Source organism: Cryptomeria japonica, chromosome 10, assembly GCF_030272615.1.
Source record: "Cryptomeria japonica chromosome 10, Sugi_1.0, whole genome shotgun sequence".
Taxonomy (NCBI): domain Eukaryota; kingdom Viridiplantae; phylum Streptophyta; class Pinopsida; order Cupressales; family Cupressaceae; genus Cryptomeria; species Cryptomeria japonica.
The window spans coordinates 238,645,755-238,666,356 of record NC_081414.1 but is presented as its reverse complement, the minus strand read 5'-3'; the positions used below and the strand labels follow the sequence as shown (position 1 = coordinate 238,666,356).

General features: G+C 33.1%; 1 protein-coding gene across 1 annotated transcript; it reads left to right on the top strand.

Annotated features, from left to right (window-relative positions):
- The first annotated feature begins 8,326 nt into the window (after nucleotides 1-8,326).
- LOC131858878 (putative disease resistance protein At4g19050) lies at nucleotides 8,327-10,734 on the top strand. Its single transcript, XM_059212346.1, has 6 exons — nucleotides 8,327-8,380; nucleotides 8,576-9,115; nucleotides 9,442-9,517; nucleotides 9,605-9,835; nucleotides 10,433-10,477; nucleotides 10,598-10,734. The coding sequence occupies exons 1-6, from the start codon at nucleotides 8,327-8,329 to the stop codon at nucleotides 10,618-10,620; spliced, it is 969 nt and encodes a 322-aa protein (XP_059068329.1). The 3' UTR covers nucleotides 10,621-10,734.
- The last annotated feature ends 9,868 nt before the right edge of the window (nucleotides 10,735-20,602 follow it).

The window sequence follows — 20,602 nt, the reverse complement described above, 5'->3', positions numbered from 1 at the left end:
AGCCCTATATGTTGTTTATCATGTGACAATTGTCACGTGAGTACATCTTTCCAGCATAACCCTAATCCTCATTTAATCATAACCATCCATTAAACTGCTTAATCCTAGCCTTTGGTTGTCCTATTGAGAATTCAATTTAAAGATGCCTCTCATCCCATTTAGACATCTTTCTGTATCATATTGTTCTAATGTCCATTTGATGGTCAGCTCATCTTGATCTTAAAGTCATTCTCTAAGAATCTTGAGCAACCACATTCATCTATCTGCATCAATACCTTATTTGATCTTTCGGAAGTTGAGTTTCAAATTTTATTTTATGATTATTTTCTATTAAATCTACTATAATGTAATTTCAATCTTCTTTTAAATTCATATATTTATTTTTTAGTGCTAATCCTATTTTTAATCAATTCATAATTTTTTGAATCTGAAAGATTAAAGTTCACTATCATTTTCTTAAAAAGCTTTCTTTTACTCATCTCTCTAATTTTCTACATAAGAAAAAATCATATTAATTTAACAACCTAAAAATTTAAGATTTTACTATTATTTTCAAAACAAAAACTTTCTTTACTATTTCTATCTAAGTAATGTAAATTCTCAGACCTCCTTTTTGATATTATAATATTATTGTAAAATATTATTTTGTTTTAATATCTTCTTGATTGACTGCTATTAGTATTTTGTTGGAGGTACTTAACATTGTAATTGAAGTTAGGCTAGATACTAAACAACAAAAATAAGCATTTGGTGGAATCTCTGAAAACCAATGCAGTGGAGGTAACAGTGTGGAGGATATAGGATCAAAAAACAAGCCCAAAAATACAACAGTCAAATACCAGAATGTAATAAATGTACTGGAAGTTGCTAGTGCTCCTGTTATGTTAGTTTTTCTCATTATACCAATGCATTGTATCACAGTGTTAGTTCTAATGGTGAAGATGGAAGCAACAGTAGCATTATCTATACTTTGTGATCATTTCTCTGACTCCTCAGGAATTTCTTTGGATGCTCCTGAATGGCTAGAGGTACTTGTTACAAATTTTTAACAAGTTTATTATTCTTTGGGTTAGCCTAGATCTAATTGAAAGCCTAGATCTAATTGAAAGGTTGATAGGTTTTACTTTTCATGGGGGTTTTACTTAATGATGCATGCATTTTGTGACCTTTGGCATATCACGGTAGACTTTGTGAAATACATTCGGCGGGCAAATTTTATCAAGCACTCGCTATCAATCTTGCAATACAATAGAAAACTTTGCTGGGAGTTTAAGAATTAAGTTGTTATCTAAAAGAATCTGATCAATATATAATTCTGATGAATGTATTTAAGATGGTTTGATTAGTGAAGTATTGGAACTTTGTATGAGGTCAGTCATCTCAGTATTACTTCAATTCAAGCATACTTAATCATGGAGTTTCTCATGTTTGAGTTAGAAAAAGTAGTAGGATGCGTGACCTACTCTTAGGAAGTCTTGATGCTTCAGTCATGTATGCATCACCTCACTAGATATATGTTCATTTGAACCACTACTCATCATATATGAGTGAACCAATTTAACTCAACAATTATGCAATTTAATTCTAATATTATATCGTAATATGAATCCCACTAATAAAGATGATTTTGATTGCTAAAAACTAATAAGAAATAAGCTTCAGATATGTTGGAAGATAATCCCAATTACTCACTGCCTTTCCTAATATGTCCATTTCTCCCATATCTATTGTCAATCTTTGACATTAAAGACTAACTTAAAACCTGATCTTTCTTGGATACAACTAGATTTCAGTCTACTCCTATCTCAATCTACACCTCCAACCTGTCACCTGTCCCATTAATTGTTCTGGCACGGATTGTGGGGAGATTGATAAACAATATTTTATTTTTGTACCCTCTCTTCCGTAGGTTTATAGTTTGTCTATGTATTGTACGATAAATCTTTGAAGTTGTTGAATATTAGTATTTTCAGAGCTATAAAGAAATGGTAGTTAACCTATTCAGGATGTTTCTTTCTTTATATCTTGAAGAGGCAAAGTGTTTTAATTGGTTAATCTGCATGACAAGCCGATATAAATACAACCCACTATGGTTTCAATTTATAAATCTTGTTACTCGTGATTCCTTGAGGCTTCGCTTTCACTTGTTATTACAGCCTAACAGAAAATGAGTCATCTGAACCCGTTTGATAGGGAATTCTATTTGTCTTACAACATTCCCCATCTTGTATCAGAGCAAGTTTGTTAGGCAGAAAAAGCTAAACACTTTTATTTGCAGGCATTGAAGATAGAGCTGTTTTAGATTGGAATAACCATTGTATTGAAGGTTTTGTTTTTGTATAATTTTGGACATATTTTCAAGGAGTGAATGATGTATATGTATAAGGGTTACAGTTGCAGGTATTGTGAGAGCAATCAAAATGGGTATGAATGGTGTCCCAATTTCTCACATAATGTCTTTCTACTCTTTTTTGGGAATGCATCAGAATCGCAAGCTACTCCTTCTCCACTAACAAAAACAATTAATGTACCTTCACTTTCACTTGCAAGTTTGATAGAGATATTTGCTTCTTCGAATGCTACTTCAGATTCTTTTCTTTCCAAGTCAATGAGACAAGGTTGCCGACTTGCCTCAGTCTTATTTGTGTTGGTTGTTGATGTTATGTACTATGTTCTTAAGGATTGCAATATGACCCCTAGGGTCAAAGTCATCTCTCTCCCTAATAAAGAGGAAATTATCAATGTTCAATTTGCTGATGATACAACTATCCTGCTTGTCTTGGAAGAGGAGAACCTATCTTCTCTGCTGCACAATATTGAAATATTTGGCAAGGCTTCAAGGAGCAAAATTGCTCTCCATAAATTTACCTTGCTAGGATGGACTAACTCCCCCCCAACTGGCTGTCTAAATTTGACCTGGAATGGGGGGGAGCGAACCTAATCACTAGATATCTGGGTATCCCTTTCTCTGTCTCCCCAAATCTAAAAGAAATGTTCAAAAACAAATTAGGAAATTCCTATGGCCAGATGGGAAGGGGAACAGGAAACAGCATGCTATAAAATGGGATTGGTGTGTTAGATCTAAGATGCAGGGGGCATGGGCCTCAAAGACCTCAAAATTTAGGGCATTGCCTTGGCTGCCAAATGGATTTTAAAGCCCTTGACGACAATGAACCTTGGAAAATTCTGATCAAACATAATATATAGTGTTCCCTCCCTAAAAAAGGCAAAGAAATGGAGGAACTTGCCCATGTGTGACTTGATTGGTGGCATTTTTGAGATCTCTCCTGCGGGCTCAGAGGTATTTAAGCCCTTACGGAGGGCTTGGAACCAAGTCAAACAATTCATCAGTAACAGTGGCATTGTTGATAATAAGGGTACTTTTAACTTGGGCAAATCTATATGGTGGAATATTCTGCATAATGGGTAGCAGCTGGCCTTCCTTCAAGGGTGTTCTACCTTGAAATGGCACAACTTAGGTCTTGTTACTTTTGAACACATCTTGAAAGATAGTTCTGTGATTTCTTGGGACGCTCTTAGTATGACCTTCAACCTCCCCATCTCCCAAGCCAGAACCTACAATATCCTCAAGAATGCACTCGACCCTATCCTCTCCTCATCTTCCCCTCCTACGCTCTCCCCAATTTCTTCCCATTGTTGGGTTGATGGCTCTCCCCTCCCTCTAATGAAAGACAAACTTGTGTACTACTCCCTTTATAATTTTGAAGATATCCTAACTCATTTCAATAATGTTTGGAACCTCACCTAGGACTCTAAAAAGTGGCATTCTGCTCTCTTGATATTTTGGTCCGCTCCAACTGAACCAAAAAAGAAGTTCTTTGCCTGGAAACTTCTGCTTCACAAGCTCCCTCTTAAAGACAATAATGGCAACCCCCTATTGTGTAAATTGTGTCATCTCCTTGAATCTATGCTATATATATTTTTTTAGTGTCATTTCACCAAAGAGGTGTTTAAATTGTTTGGTCTTTCAATTGATACTAAATGTCTTACTATTGATGAGGTGTTACTTGGTTATATTAAAGGTGGCAAGAAATGTGCTAATCTCTTTTGGTCTGTTCTCTCCTTGGAAATTCTTTGGATCATTTGGAAATCTAGGGATGATGATGTGTTTATTGGCAAGGGTAGATACCTCATTGAGTCTCTTAGGAGACTCATTCTTTACCTTGTTGCTATGCAGGTCACAGTGGTTCTCTGCCTTGATGAGGGCAAATTTGTCAGATGGTTGAATGATGGTGCAATATATGTCTTCATTAGCGAGTTGTCGCATGGCTTTACCTGGGACCGAATGGGAAGTAATAAGAAACACTTTGACAGATGGAAGAACGATGGCGCAACATATGTCTTCATCAATGAGTTGTCACATGGCTTTACCTAGGACCAAATGGGAAGTAATAATAAACACTTTGAGCACGCATTAATGAAATTTATATAGGAAACGGAGCCAAGACAACAGCGAGAGGACTTCATTCAGATGGAATTGGAAGGACTACCTACCCACCCCTATAGAGACCAGTTCATTGAGGGACATGTATAGGTGTGGTGTGAGGGCAAATTGGGATGGACTGCATGGATCCCCCCTTTGGGAGATAATATAGATCCTGACTCCTCCTTCCTCTTTAGCTAGTTGGTAAGTTGTTTCTTTTATGATATGTTGTGTATATGGGACTTCCAATTCCGTAATTTTATAAATTTTGAGTTATAATATGTATTAGTCATATGCTTCATCTGTAACCTGAATGTAAGGTCACATGATATGGCTTGTAGGCTTTCCAGTAATGGTTTTATTGATACTATGAGTCCTATCTGTTAGACGGTTGTGTTTTTTTTCAACCAAGACCTTTGAATTTGTAATGTTTTTCTATGATTCTTAATACAAAAAAGAGTTTAATTGAGTAATTAAGTTATTAATATTTAATTGTACTACATTTATTGTTTAATTATTTAATTTATTTGATTTATTGTTGAGATGACTTTTATTTATTGCTTTTAATTTAATTATTTATTTGAGTTCTATTTATTTTATTTATTTGTGTTATTATGAATAATGAAGATTAATTATAAATTATTGTGTAAGAATTATTTAATTAAAATATGGAATATTATTTGTAAATAATATTATTTTAACCTACCGTCAAATTTTGAGGAAATATTTGTATATCCTAATTGAATGTCATTTCTATATTAAAGTAATTGAGTTTGATATATTTTACCTACCCTTATTTTCAATTGGTCCTCTTGATTGAGTAGATAAGAAATATATATTTATATTATGTATTTTTTGAACTCTGCAATGGTAACTAATATATATGGTTTTTGAAATTTTTTTATTGGTGGGAAAAACTATAAAAAACTATAATCTAAAATTTAATTTTTCTATTTATTTTGGCTTGCTAGTCTGCGCACGGGTTAATCATCGGGCAAATCATTTCAAGTGGCTTTCGAATTTGGTTTGGTAGAGTGGATTGCCATTGGGATTTGAGAAGGCTTGACAATTTCGGATTTCAACTTCAAGTTTTGGTTCGAATTTGGTTTGGAAGAGTGGATTGCCATTTAGATTTGAGAAGGCTTGACAATTTCAGATTTCAACTTCAAGTTTTGGTTTTGCCAATTGTAGGTTGGTGGTTCTTACTTCTGCATTTTATTTTTGGAAAAGATTGTCTTCTCCGTGTTTGCATATTTGAATTTTAATAGCTCTTGGGAATTGATTTGGTTATGGAAATGATTTCCTTAATGGATTTCACTCTATTATGCATGTCTCAAAATGGGGAAAAATGCAGATTTGACTTTATGTGATGGTGGTGTGTTGTGTGGAAGTGTTTAAATAAATTTATAATGCTTATTGGAGGTAGTAATCCAAAAGTAGCTACATTTGAGTATAGCCAGAAGTGTGCTAGATGCAATGTGTCAAAGTAGCTAATGTAGTCATGTTGATTTATTATTATTGAAATTAATTAATTATTCATGCTAATTTGAAGTCATGTTGAGTTATTATTATTGAAATTAATTAATTCTTCATGCTAATTTGAGGCTAAATCATCCTTCCATAAATATGATAATTATCAAAGAGTAATGAACTTGGGTTGAAGCCCTAAATAAATTATTTACTGTGTATTTGCTTCCCTGTGTTCAAGCCCTAAAACAAAGTTGTAATTTTCTTTATATTATAAATCCTACTAAGGTCTCTTGCATGTTTAACAAGTTTATTATTCTTTGGGTTAGCCTAGATCTAATTGAAACGTTCATAGGTTTTACTTTTCTTGGGGTTTTTTCTTAATGATGCATGCATTTTGTGACCTTTGGCATATCACCTAAAACATTCACTATCAATCTTGCAATACAATAGAAGATAATGTGGCTATGTCATATAAAAGAATGAATTTTGGTGGGAGTTTAAGAATTAAGTTGTATTGTAAAAGAATCTAATCAATATATAATCTCTATGAATGTATTTAAGATGGTTTGGTTAATGAAGTATTGGAATTTCTCATGAGGTCAGTCATCTCAGTATTACTTCAATTCAAGCACACTTAATCATAGAGTTTCTCATGTTTGAGTCAGAAAAATTATTAGGATGGGTGACCTACTCTTAGGAAGTCTTGATGTTTCAGCCATGTGTGCATCACCTCGATACAATGAATGTTAAGTAGACCATTCATTCTCACTGGATATCTGTTATGAAATATGAATGAACCAATTTAACTCAAAAATTATGCAATTAAATTCTATTATTATATCGTAATATGAATCCCACTAATAAAGATGATTTTGATTTCTAAAAACTAATAAGAAATAGGCTTCAGATATGTTGGAAGATAATCCCAATTACTCACTGCCTTTCCTAAGATGTCCATTTCTCCCATATCTATTGTCAATCTTCAACATTAAAGACTAACAAAAACCTGATCTTTCTTGGATACGACTGGATTTCAGTCTACTCCTATCTCAATCTACACCTCCAACCTATCACCTGTCCCATTAATTGTTCTGGCACGGATTGTGGGGAGATTGGTAAACAATATTTTATTTTTGTACCCTCTCTTCCGTAGGTTTACAGTTGGTCTATGTATTGTACGATAAATCTTTGAAGTTGTTGAATATTAGTATTTTCAGAGCTATAAAGAAATGATAGTTAACCTATTCAGGATGTTTCTTTCTTCAGTTGAACTCTGTATGAACCTAATATTCATCTAGGTTTGACAAGCAACTTAGGTCATTACAATTTGTTTTCAGTAGAATCAACGCTCTATCAATTTATATCTTGAAGAGGCAAAGTGTTTTAATTGGTTAATCTCCATGACAAGCTGATATAAATACAACCCACTGTGGTTTCAGTTTATAAATCTTTTTACTCGTGATTCCTTGAGGCTTTGCTTTCACTTGTTATTACAGCCTGAAAGAAAATGAGTCAGCTGAATCCGTTTGGTAGGGAATTCTATCTGTCTTACAACATTCCCCCTCTTGGTCAACAGAGACACAGCGACGCCGGCCAACATGGCTTTTTCTCTTTTTAGATGCAGGGTTTCTTATATTTTAATGGGATATACTATTTTTATAACTCTGTTTTGAGTATGTTAATTCTGTTTCTTTTTCTTGTTTTTTTTTCTTTTCAGCTTTACAGAATTTAAGGTTGAGATGTACTATGTTGATAACTCTGTCTCGATTTATTGAAAAATAATATTTTTTCTTTTATTATTTTGATTTTTTTCAAATAGATTTAATTGTATTACTATCAGAATATCCCAGACTAAATCTAGTTGACTGTATTGTTCTAATTAATTTCAAGAAAGTCAACTAGATTTAATCTGACATACTATTTAATCAGTATTACAGTATCTAAATAAATTTTCGAGCTACATATTGATATACAATTTCAATAGTATTCTTGTGAATGACAGAATTTGATCTAAAAATTCTCTAAAAATATAAATCTATAAATTGAGTTTTGAGTAACATAATTTCAACACCACAGAAATGCTTTCTCTAAAAAAATCCTTACAGCTATCAACTCAGGCAGCAGTAATTTCATTTTTCTACACCTTTATTTATTTTATTACTCTATAATTATAGAAAAGCTTATTGCATTTAACACAAAACCAAATTCCCTAGAATGTGCCACTATCAAGATCTCAATGAAAATATCTTTTGGTGGCGCATGCCATCCTAAAGATTTGTTAGTTCCTGCCCGCAGGAAACTATAGCGGAGGCTATTTTGCTTAACCCGTTATTAATCTGAGCACACCCAACCAATCAACACATGGTTTTGTTGTAAAATTTTCCCTATTTCCTTAGTTTCTATCTGGTAAAGATGCGTATTATTTATGTTCGCAATCCAGATTTCCAGGAAAATGCAGGGTGCAGGGTATATTATCAGGAAGATGCTATAACATCCTACACGTAAACATTATGTGGAAGCAAATACTGTGCACAGATGCCCTTTCCAATGTGACGAATGTGGCTGTCTTAGAGTCTTGCTAGGTTCTGGAGCATTAAAAGAGTTGGATATGTCCAGCTGCTGCAGTTTAACCAAGCTACCTGATCTTTTTGGTGAACTTAGAAGTTTGCAATTCTTATTTTATCCAAATGTGATAAATTAGAAGAATTGTGCAGCGACTTCCATTGCCTTGGAGCGTTAAAAGAGTTGAATTTGTCCGGATGCTGCAGTTTAACCAGACTTCCAGATTTTTTTGGTAAACTAAAAAGTTTGCAAACTTTAAATTTATCCAAATGTGATAAACTAGAGGAATTGTTCCATTGCCTTGGAGCGTTAAAAGAGTTGAATTTGTCCGGATGCTACAGTTTAACCAGATTTCCAGATTTTTTTGCTCAGCTTGTTTGCTTGGAGAATGTAGATTTATCAGGATGCTCTAATTTGGCTAATATTTCCGACGATTTCCACACTCTCCCATCATTGACAAGATTAAATCTCTCAAATTGTAAGAGATTGGGTGCTGAATGGATGGATCGTGTGGAAGGCAGTCAAAGTTTGTTGTATGTAGACATTTCAGGAAATGAAGGGATAACTCAGCGGTGGATGGAAATGCGAAGGGAGAAGGAAGAAAGGAATTTAGCTGTGGTAACTGATTCCTCCTTCAACGTAAGAGTTGGTGGTTTTTGTTAAATTGAATTTTGTAACTATACCAATGCTATTAATTTCATCACTCTTTTCGTTATGAGATACATACATTCCCGTCATTGTATAAGTTGCAGGATACCGAAGGAAAACAGTGGTCTTTGATTATATCTAAGATATTTAAGGGCGGGCTACTAATTGATGCTCACCAACACCCCTTCTATTTATGCTCATTTTATATTGATCATTCAAAGATATTCATCGCCAATCATATCTGTTTATAAATATCTTCAGTTCCTGGATTCATGTCAAAATTCCAACTGATAAACATCTGTGTTGAAAATTTGCAGAAAATGGTGTTAAAATTGGCGATTGAGGACGAGAAAAGAAAGAGGAAAGCCCTTAAAGTGGTTGCAGTGGTGGAAGGTCTGCTACTTTTTCCTTTCCGCTCTCAAACCCTAACCCTAGATTTGTTCCTCTTCACAATCTGATGAATGAATATTTGAATTGCAGGGGTGGATTCTGTGGCTGTGGACATGAAGGAAAAAACGATGACTGTAATTGGGGAAGCAGACCCTTTGTTTATTGCCTCAAGACTCAGGGAATTCGGTTTTAATTTTGTCGAACTGCAGAGCGTTGGGCCTGCTAAGGAGAGAAATAAGGAAAAGAAAGAAGAGAATAAATCAGAGAACCCGACAACTGTGTATGTTCCGAGGGTTTATTATGATTACAGTTTGGAAAATGGTGAGTATAAATTCCGTTTGGAAAATGAGAACTTCTGTACCATCTGCTGAATTCTCATCTAGGGGTTTTCAATACCTATTCTTCCAAGAAGAAATCTCCATACCTATTTCTTGCAGCTCAGCTTACAAACCCACAATAGCTCCTCTTCTTTAATTTTTGTATTTAATTTTGCAATGCTGTCATTGCATTGTTTCAACTTATGTTCTAACCGATTGTTTTCTTCCCTTAGCACATTACACTGCTCTTGGTCTTTTACTCTCAAAATCTTTGTTTCATCGACTTCATTTTGTAGTTGTGTAAGAGTCTTTTCCAACTCATTTTTTTCTTTTCCTGATTGAGACCACAAATCTTCATACTTTTGGCTTAGCATTCTTGCTTCATTGAGATCATTTTGCAGTTTCGGAATTGTAACTTCAAATTTTCCCTTGGAAGCGTCCCACATGTGCCTATCTTCAGCCAATTTTTCCTTCAATTGTTGAGTTTCATTAATGGATTGATTTAAATTATTTTCTAACTCAGCTTTTTCTCTACTTATTTCATTGCATAAGACTTGATTATGGTGGGCCAGAATCTTCGTTTTCTTGAGCTTTTCTGCAGCTTTACAATCGTACCTTCTAAATTCACCTTACAAGTATCCCAAAGGTAACCTTTTTCAGTCATTTTTTCATGTAATTCCTCATTCCTATTATTCAACTCTCTCAACTCCTCTTCCAATTTTATTTTTTCATGCCTTAATTGAATGCATGCTTCTTCATGTTTCAGGCTCAACACTTTTGTTTCATTGAGCTCATTTTGCAGCCCTGCAACAGTGGCTTCCAACTCTGTCTTAGAAGATTCCCACAAGCACCCAGCTTCAGACAATTTTGCTTTCAATTCTTCAGTCTCATCATTGTATTCTCTTACCTTATTGTCCAATTGATTATTTTCTTTCAGTAATTCAGGGTGCAATTCTTGATGTTTGTTAATCAAAATTCTTGCTTCATTAAGATCACCATCCAACTGTAAAACTCTTTCTTGCAAATCAGTTTTTTCTTGTCTCAGCTTACTGCACAGTTGTTCATGTCCTTGGCTGAATACTTTTGCTTCATTAAGCTCATTTTGTAGCTCTGAAACCTGGTTTTCCAACTTCTCCTTACAGGAACCCCATGACCGCTTATCCTCACTCATCTTTGTATTCAATTTCTTACTAGTATCGTTGATTTTTTGAGTTTATTTTCCATCTGAATTTTTTCTTGCCTCAATTTAGTCGACAATTCTTGTTGTTTCTGGCTCATACAAATTTTTGAGACATTTCAAAGGGGTTTTAGTAAAGTCAAATTGCCATAGATTTGGGACAAATTAATAGAAAATTCAAAGGACAAGTTCAATCTTCTAGTAAAGTCAAATTGCCATAGATTTGGGACAAATTAATAGAAAATTCAAAGGACAAGTTCAATCTTCTCTGAAGTATATTCTAAGTATTATATCCGAATTAGATAATAAACAGTTAAAACTCAATTTAAGGTGTCCAATTCAAAACACATCCATGTTCTTAGCATTCCTTTTAACCTATAAGCTAAATGATTTAAATGTGTTTCTCCTATATTTCTTGTTTTTCTCCTTCCATCTTTCTCATTTCCTCATTTGACATTTTCCTGACATTGATCAATTAGGAGAATACATAGTATTTCCCTTCTTACCCGTCCTTCAATGTATATTTTATTCATTCTTGTCCAGCATCATAGGTAGCGTGGAATAATAAATAAGCATAACAGGTGTAGAAAACCCAAACCTAACAAAAGTCTGGCTTTCCAGAAAGCCCATGAGGAACCCAGTAATTACAATTGATAATGAGGGCAGTCATGGCACTAACAACACTCCCCCACACACTTAGACTTTAGGAGTCCTCTATTGTGGCACATAGATTGCCATTCCACGGAGCCATCAACCACACAAAAATGCTCACAACGTAATGAGTACAAGAGGTTTTCCCCTTCACATAGTATCAACTCACTAGCAGATCAACTGCCACCATCATGAAGATGAACAATGTTCTTCTAGAGAGAAGTTTGGAGAAAGCACACCCAGGCTAGAGAAGAGCTGCCACATGAGCCGTCTTTCATCACCAAGGTGGAATTAATAGGTGTATCTATGTACCGATTCACCAATGTAAATCAGGAAGGAATCATGCGCATCCTTACAATGTGGGTGATGCATGTATTACAAATACAGAGAGTTTTGTTATACACACACATTTGGTACTGATTTATTTTCATTCTTTTTTTCATGGACTGTTTTTTTTTGTTGTCTAGATGTCGTTTATCCAAGGTTGTATTCAAGGACTGTTGATTGGGTGTTTTGTTGGAAATTTTGATTTTAAGTGGAGAGCATGACCAAATCTTAGAAGATGGATGTAAACAACTTCCTGCTTGGTTGATAGTTATGTTTTATGTTGTTATTTTTTAAGTAATACATGTGACATTCACTATTCTTATAAACTTTCTCTGACCACATTTGTTAATTTAGCTATGCTAGGTATTTGAAAATGTTCTAGTTTTTTAATAAATTGAATCTTTATCATATATGTAATGATCTCACCTACTATAAATGAATATCCACAACTTCAAAGAAGCTCAGTTAAAAAGAAATCTTTATTTTACATCATACCTTATTGTTATGTATAGTTCTCTTTATGTTTTGAATGAACTTAACATCCTATTCCACAACTCTCATGTTGCATATCCTGTTCCACAACTCCCATGTTGCATACACAAAACTACTGTATAGTCTACATCTACAACTGCCAATTGCATTTTCATTAAAGTTTCTAAACCCTTTAAACAAATTGTGTCTAGCTTGCTATCACTCGATTCCTTCACACACCATCTGATGATATTCTTGTATCCCTAATGCTTTATTCCAACACTCTTATTTTGGCATAAGCTCTTGCATTTGACCTCCTTGTTATAAGACAATTTAGCTACCAGCCTTAGCAAATCCTATTACAAACACAATCCTTCATTCTCTGGCAGGAACTTCACTGCCCTGCAGCTCTTGTTTTTAATGTTTTGGATAGCTTTTGGATAACAGATGGGACAACTCCCAACAGGAGAGAAAAACTGTTATGATAAGAAATATTCTCAACGTATACAGGTATGCCCAGTATTCATATTATGGCTCTGAAGGCCAATTTATTTCGATTTTATAACAACAACAACATTCTCAACGTATTATGATTTTATAAGATATATTCTCAACGTATACAGGTATGCCCAGTATTCATGTTATGGTTTTTGGCAAACTAATTTTGTCTTAATTTGTAAGAACAACAATTACTTTGCCATTTATACTAATGTGATCGTGCTATATATTAATTTTTCTAGTCGAGGTCGTGTTTCTTTGATTCTTAGACAGACACTCCAAGCGACTTAACGAGAAGAGCACAGATGCATAAGAGCCACCAGATTAGCATATGACCTTTTTCCCTTCCAATATATATGAAGTGAAATATTGAACCTCTCCCAATGTACTTTTAATAGGTTTCCACGAATGTTGAAGAATTTGTCTTCTTGTGTAAAAGGTGTTCGAATGTATTTAAAATCTATTGGAAGGTAAAAAGAGTCTGGCACCGTTGTCTCTGGGGGACTGTTGTAAGAATTCCCTAGCCTGGGTAGGTTAGGTTGGGGACCTACATTGAATTCCCTAGCCTGGGAAGGTTAGGTTGGGGACCTACATATTAAAGAAGATTACAGAGAGAGTGAGTACTGAACTGAAAATAACCAAGGCTTTGTTTAATATTATCATTTACTAGTTAAATGGTAGGTAGTTAAATGGATACTCTGGTAAGATTTTTTTATTTAGAACCTATTTATAAACTCAAGTTTGATCACTACTATTGGAAGCAAAGAGAATATTTTAGAGATCCCTTCAAACCAAACAAGGTCAGTACACAATTAACACTACCAGCCTTCAATGCAATGCATAAATCAACAGTTGAGTCAATTTAGTTTTTTTGGTATCAAAGGAGCTCTACCAATATTTTCAAATAACATACCTGATTTTCACTTGTTTGAAAAAGATTGTGCATTAAGGAAGTTGCCTCCATAAGACCTGTAACATATGTAAGGGATCAGTATCAATAAATTTTTAGGTTTTCTGACATCTTAGAATGCTTACAGTGAAGGCCTTACATGGTGTTAACCTTTTTGAATATCAAAAACCATTATTGACAAATATATCCAATGGAAATCAGAAATAGAAAACCTTTAACAATATTATTACCAATTGTATCTTAGAATACCCTAGGAATGATTATTATGTCTGGGCATTTTATCAGTGGATTAAATGGAAATTGATACAATTATTTTTAAACAGCTCAGAAGCTCCAAAGTAAGTATAGAGGGTCATAGTACCCCCTTTGGAACTTCTGAAGTGTTTAAAAATTATAGTATCAACGTAGCTGACTACTATAAAATGAGCAAGGCATAATAACCGTTCTCCGCATATTCTAAGATACAATTGGTCCTGATAGTGTTAAGGATTTTGTATTTCTGACTTCCGTTGGATATATTTGTCACTTATGCCTTTTTGAAATTCAATAGATTAATGATGTTTTTTTCAATATTGTATTGGGTTAATGATGTTATGTCATAGATTCTCATGAAGGTTACATAGTATGACCAAGATCTATAAATGTATAGAACTATAGATAGTGCGATCTAGCTAAATACAATAGCTAGAAGGTTAACATTATGTAAGGCCTTCACTATCTAGAAGGTTAACACTATGTAAGGCCTTCACTGTAAGCAATCTAAATGTCAGTAAACCTAAAAATCTATAAATTTATAAAGGCAATTTTGTGAATGCCCAATCTTATTCAAACAAGTTAAAATCGGGTATGTTATTGGAATATATTGATAGAGCTCCTTTGATACCAATCAATGGCTATGTGCCAAATTAACTCAATTGCTGATTTATATATTTCACCATCCTGCATTGCATTGAAGGCTAGTGGTGTTAATTGTGTACTGACCTTGTTGGGTTTGAAGGGGGCTCTACAGTATTCCCTTTGCTTTCAACAATGGTGATTAAACATGGGTTTATAAATAAGTTCTAGTTAAAAAATATCTTGTCAGAGCATCCATTTAAGTCTATTAAAACAGTTTGCCTTTTCCATTTTTTCTTGCCAAGTTGTTGCTCCTAATGAGAAACTCTACATTCTTTAATTTTCCAATAGTTGTTTGGATACATAAATATAATGTTACCGTGTATTGCGGTGAAGAGCAAAGCAAACTGTATTGTTGAAAGGACAAATGGTAGCAAGACAAGAAAATGCAGATGTATGCATGTGCTTTAACATTATGCATTTGGAGAAAGTGTTGTAAGTTTTTGTAGTCATTGGGCCTGTTAATCTTTTCTTGGCTTTATTCATTTGGCGGAAGTGTATCACATTATCTGATTATTTTTATTCCTATCACCTGAATAACGCCACCAAATTTAAACTTGACTTTGGTTTTCTTCGATAGTCAGCAAGCAAAGATTGCAAAGGAAAGCCATCTGAGTAATTTAATTAAGATCTTTCGTTGATATGACTTGAAAGCCAGGGAGAAGCCAGAATTATCAATTTTGATAAGAGCTAATAGTTGAAGTCCTTTTATGTATTACTGGATTATTCACAACCATTTTTGTGAAGGATTACACGTTTTAAGTCTAAGAAAAATACTCTATTTTTCAATAGAATATAGGTCTAAGTTGGTTAATCTATAATTAGATAATTGTTTTTCAATTCTGAATGAATATTTATTTTATACAATTATGAATTTTATAAATTCTTTTATTTTAAAAGATCAAATTTCTGTAAATCTATAAGTCAAGTCAAAAAGAAAACTATTAGAAAACACAAAATCTAGATAACCAAAAGATAAGGGAAAATCAAAATTAGGAAGTCCATCATCTTCACCAATTGTGCTCAACCAATTGAGATACAACTTTTGACAAATATTTTGTATTTTTAATATTTAATTATTTATAATTTTAAATTTAAGAATTTATATATTTATTTATATTTGTAATAGTTTTGTATAAATTTATATACTATTATTATTATTTTTAAATTATAATATGCAATTTAAAAAATATATAAAATGTATCTATTTTTTATATCAATTTTGTCATTTTAATTTTAACTATAATATCAAATCATATATGTTAAAAGGTTTCCCAATAATAGTAGTGAATAAATACAAGATAACTATTAAAGCATGTCCTTTATGTTAGAGCATGGGACAAAGTTGACACCCACAACAAAAATAAACATAAAAAAGTATGTGTTATAAGTTGTAGCAAATGGATTAAGGTATTGACATGAACATGGAATTTGATATATAAATGGACAAATTAATATTGATATCATTATTTATTTATTAGTTCATTTTTAAAGCAATTTAATTGAACTCTTATCAAAATATTTATGATTTTGATATCGAAAATGATTTAATGTATATCAATTGATATTGATATATATGTGGATGCTTGTGTGAGATGTGTATATATTTATATAAGTATACATATAGATATGTATATACATATACATATACACACACATATACATATATACATATATACATGTGTGTTTGTGTGTGTTTGAGCGTACTACTTATGGTACATGATTGGTCATACCTTCTTAGATTGCACCATCTCCATATAGTTATCATTTATCATATCTTGGTCACTCCATCTATTGGTTGAATAGCATAGATATGGATTCCATTCTTATGTCTCCTCTCCATGTGGATGTAGGAAAGTTTTAGCCATGGACTATTGTTAAAAGATCTCAAAATATGACACCTAGGTCAAGGGTGTGCAGTTTTGAGATCAAATTGGAGATTTTGTAGGCATTTAGCTCCTAACTCTCATGGTGTTGTTAGTGTGTTTTTTACATTGTAACATTCGCATATCTTTCAATTTATTGGTTTGTCTTGATGTGTTCGACATTTTAGTTGTCTAAGGTTTATGTGCCCTTTCAAAAATTCAATTTTACTCATGATGTAAAGAACTAACCTGCAAGGAAAACAATATAATAGGACATATATTACTAATACTTAACTTTTCTTTCAAATAATAAGCCACATCAAGAGGGAAACATAAAAAAATCTTTAGGTAAGAACACAAATTAAAAAATTATTATGATAAACTAAAACAAAAAAATTATGATGCTAAATTATCTACTAACTTCTATATGTACCCTGCTTATCCCATGAATTATGAGATTGATAATGATACTAACCCCACTTCATGATAATAATTCTATGTGATGTTTAGGTATTATATTACATGATTGTCTTCGTGAGTAGAGACGATGCCATATCACTCATTGCGAGCGGGATATGTCATCGCGATTCTCTATCACCTGTTTGTTTATTGTGATGTGTATGTATTGTATATGTCATGTTGGCGTTTGATGCAGGCTTGTAGGTACAAGATATTGACTCCACCTAGCTCCACAGTTCTGAGCGTGTCTTTATCCCAATGGCAAGTTGTCGGAGATGACATAGTTTCTCTCACACACTCTTGGTTTAAGATGTACACCTCGTTTGTTTATCTTGATGTCTTTTGCTTGGTTGATTTTTCTTTAGGGTCAACTAAGAGATGTGTCATATTGGTTAGGTATCTTCCACCTCGTTCCATAGGTTATGAGGTCAAATGATCTCTTTGGCTTCTTATTTTTCTCAGTCGCGGTTTGGTTATTGGATTTATTACATGATTGGATTATTCATTTTATTAAGAAATTGAGTAATTAATTTATTTAATCTAATTTATTAATATTTAATTGTGCTCCATTTATTGTTTAATTATTTGTATTTGAGAAGGCTTGACAATTTCATATTTCAACTTCAATTTTTGGTTTTGCGAATTTTAGGTTGGTGGCTCTTACTTCTGCATTTTATTTTCAGAAAAGATTGTCTTCTTCGTGTCTGCAAATTTGAATTTTGATGGCTCTTGGGAATTGATTGGGTCATGGAAAAGATTTCCCTTAATGGATTTCAATGTGTTATGCATGTCTAGGAATGGGGAAAAATGCATATTTGACTTTATGTGATGGTGGTGTGTTGTGTGGAAGTGTGTAAATAAATTTCTAATTCTTATTGGAGATAGTGATCTAAAAGTAGCTACATTTGAGTACAACCAGAAGTGTGCTAGATGCAATGTGTCAAAGTAGCTTATGTAGTCATGTTGAGTTATTATTATTATTCAAATTAATTAATTATTCATACTAATTTGAGGCTAAATCATCTTTCCATAAGTGTTGTAATTATCAAAGAGTAATGAACTTGGGTTGAAGCCCTAAAAAAATGTTTTAGTGTGTATTTGCTTACATGGGTTCAAGACCTAAAACAAAGTTATAATTTTATTTATATTATAAATCCTCCTAAGGTGTCTTGCACCCAAGAAACTGACAATAATATCAAAAAATCTATACCTGTGTGGATTGGCTTCCATAAAAAAGAAGAGACAAACTCTTTGGTGATTGAAAGTAGCTATTTTGATCACATGAGATGTGACAAAAGTAAGTTCACCAATCTTGAGAAATGGATTGGAGGCGCAATTATATTTGAGGTGACCCATGTACAATGATTTTTTAATAGGGAGTAATAACTATTGATGGGTAGAACAATGTAGAAGATATTCTCTACGCTAAGGGTCTCAATAACAATCTTCTCCATGTAATACAAATGTGTAGGAAAGATAACAATCTCACTTTTGAGATAAGGGCTACGAAATTAGGAAGGCAAGATCTAGAATATTAGTGGTTTGAGGAACACAAATTTAAGAAAATGTATATAAAGAAACATCTATTTTCTTCAAGAACTCCTTAGAAAAATGGAGTATTACAAAAATAATAATACAACTATTTGACACAGGGAAAGAAAAATTGGAAGAGAGGAAAATCCACCTCATATGTATTAGAAACAAGCATTCCATACTATGGTCCATATTCTTAATAGAGGACATCTAAGAGTGAAATGTTGCAATACTCCTTATGAGCTATGGCATGGCAGACCTATAATTGTCAACTACTTAAAAAAATTTGGACGTAAATGTTACATAAAAAAATATAGATTTTGGGAAATTTGATTCTAGATCTAATGATGACAACAAGGATGATGGTTGGATACAAGCAATGGAATAATAATTGAATTATATTTAGAAAAAAAAGACTTGGTAATTGGGAGAGAGTCTAGCAAACAAGAATGTGGTAGCAATCAAATGGATAGAAACAAACTAAATGAAGATGGAGAATTTGTAAGAAACTAGGCAATTCTTATATGTAAAGGTTATTCACAAGTTGAAAGAATTAATTTTGAGAAGTTATTTGATTCAAATGATAGAATGGAAGAAATTAGAATATTTCTTTCTTTCTTTTATTGAAATAAGAATGCAGAGTATCTTTAACCATAGAAGAAAGGGGCTTCATTCAATGTAGAGGGGGACATAGCATGTCTCTTTTACTTAGCTTTCCTACAATCAATTTCCTCCTAAATATCCTATAGGGAAGCCAAATTCTTCAAAAACATCTCTTGGCTACTCTTGGACATCTCCTTGATTTTACACTTAAGAATCTCTTAGCCTTCCTTAATATCCATTACAATCTTGTTCTCATTTCTTTGAGACACCTTCTCACTAAGGTCTTTTTGCATCCCACAACTTTATACCAATACTCTAATTTACAATCCATATTTCTTGCAGCTTCGCAAATCTATTTGTCCTTCTCCTCCATAACCCATTTTTCTACCCTTGTGTCAGCCTCAGTCATAGCTTCAAGTTTGTTAATCTTCCGGATAAAAACCATTTCTGTTGTGACTAAGAGAATAATATAATAGGAACTATGTCTAAATAAATGACATTTATTGAAAACATCTAGAAAATTTTAAAATGTCTATTTTTTTCCATGTAAAAATACAACTTACAAAATAATCTTCTTTGAAATGATTTCTTTTTGCAACATCATCTCTAAAAGGGGAAAAATGTAGATACCTAACATTGTCCACTGCCTACCCACACCTAATTTTAACCTACCCTAAACCAATTATTTACATATATATACATTACTTCCTTAATTAACCCCTTTTTCTACCCCAAAATCCTAAATGAAATAAATATGATTTATTTATTTAATTAATTTCACCTTTATCCTATCCCATTAATTAAATAAAAATGTAGCTATTTAATTTAACAAATTCTTATTTTACCTTAATCTTCATCTATTCAATCCTCACCCCTCATTGTGTTCGCATGGTTCATAATTGAAATTTGTAGTTATTTAACAAGTGTCCCACCTTTTCGGCTTCACATATTTAACTAAGCCTTGTCGGTAATTCATTAAACTTGGACACCTTGCCAAAAGTCAAACTAACTTTATATCCTATCCATCCATTTTAACTTAAACCTCTTAATCTTGGTCATTCCTATAAGAATACTCCCTAACCTTATCCTAAGCCCTATATGTTGTTTATCATGTGACACTTGCCACATGAGTACATCTTTCCAGCATAACCCTAATCCTCATTTAATCATAACCATCCACTATACTGCTTAATCCTAGCCTTTGGTTGTCCTATTGAGAATTCAATTTAAAGATGCCTCTCGTCCCATTTAGACATCTTCTTGTATGATATTGTTCTAATGTCCATTTGATGGTCAGCTCATCTTGATCTTAAAGTCATTCTCTAAGAATCTTGAGCAACCACATTCATCTATCTGCATCAATACTTTATTTGATCTTTCAGA

Bases quoted from the DNA above. Each gene is read 5' to 3' on its own strand.
- LOC131858878 (XM_059212346.1), top strand. From the start codon at position 8,327: ATGCGTATTATTTATGTTCGCAATCCAGATTTCCAGGAAAATGCAGGG. The intron at 8,381-8,575 runs GTATATTATCAG...TGGTGAACTTAG, and splicing joins AGGAAAATGCAGGGTGCAGG to AAGTTTGCAATTCTTATTTT. The intron at 9,836-10,432 runs GTGAGTATAAAT...GCTTTTCTGCAG, and splicing joins TGATTACAGTTTGGAAAATG to CTTTACAATCGTACCTTCTA.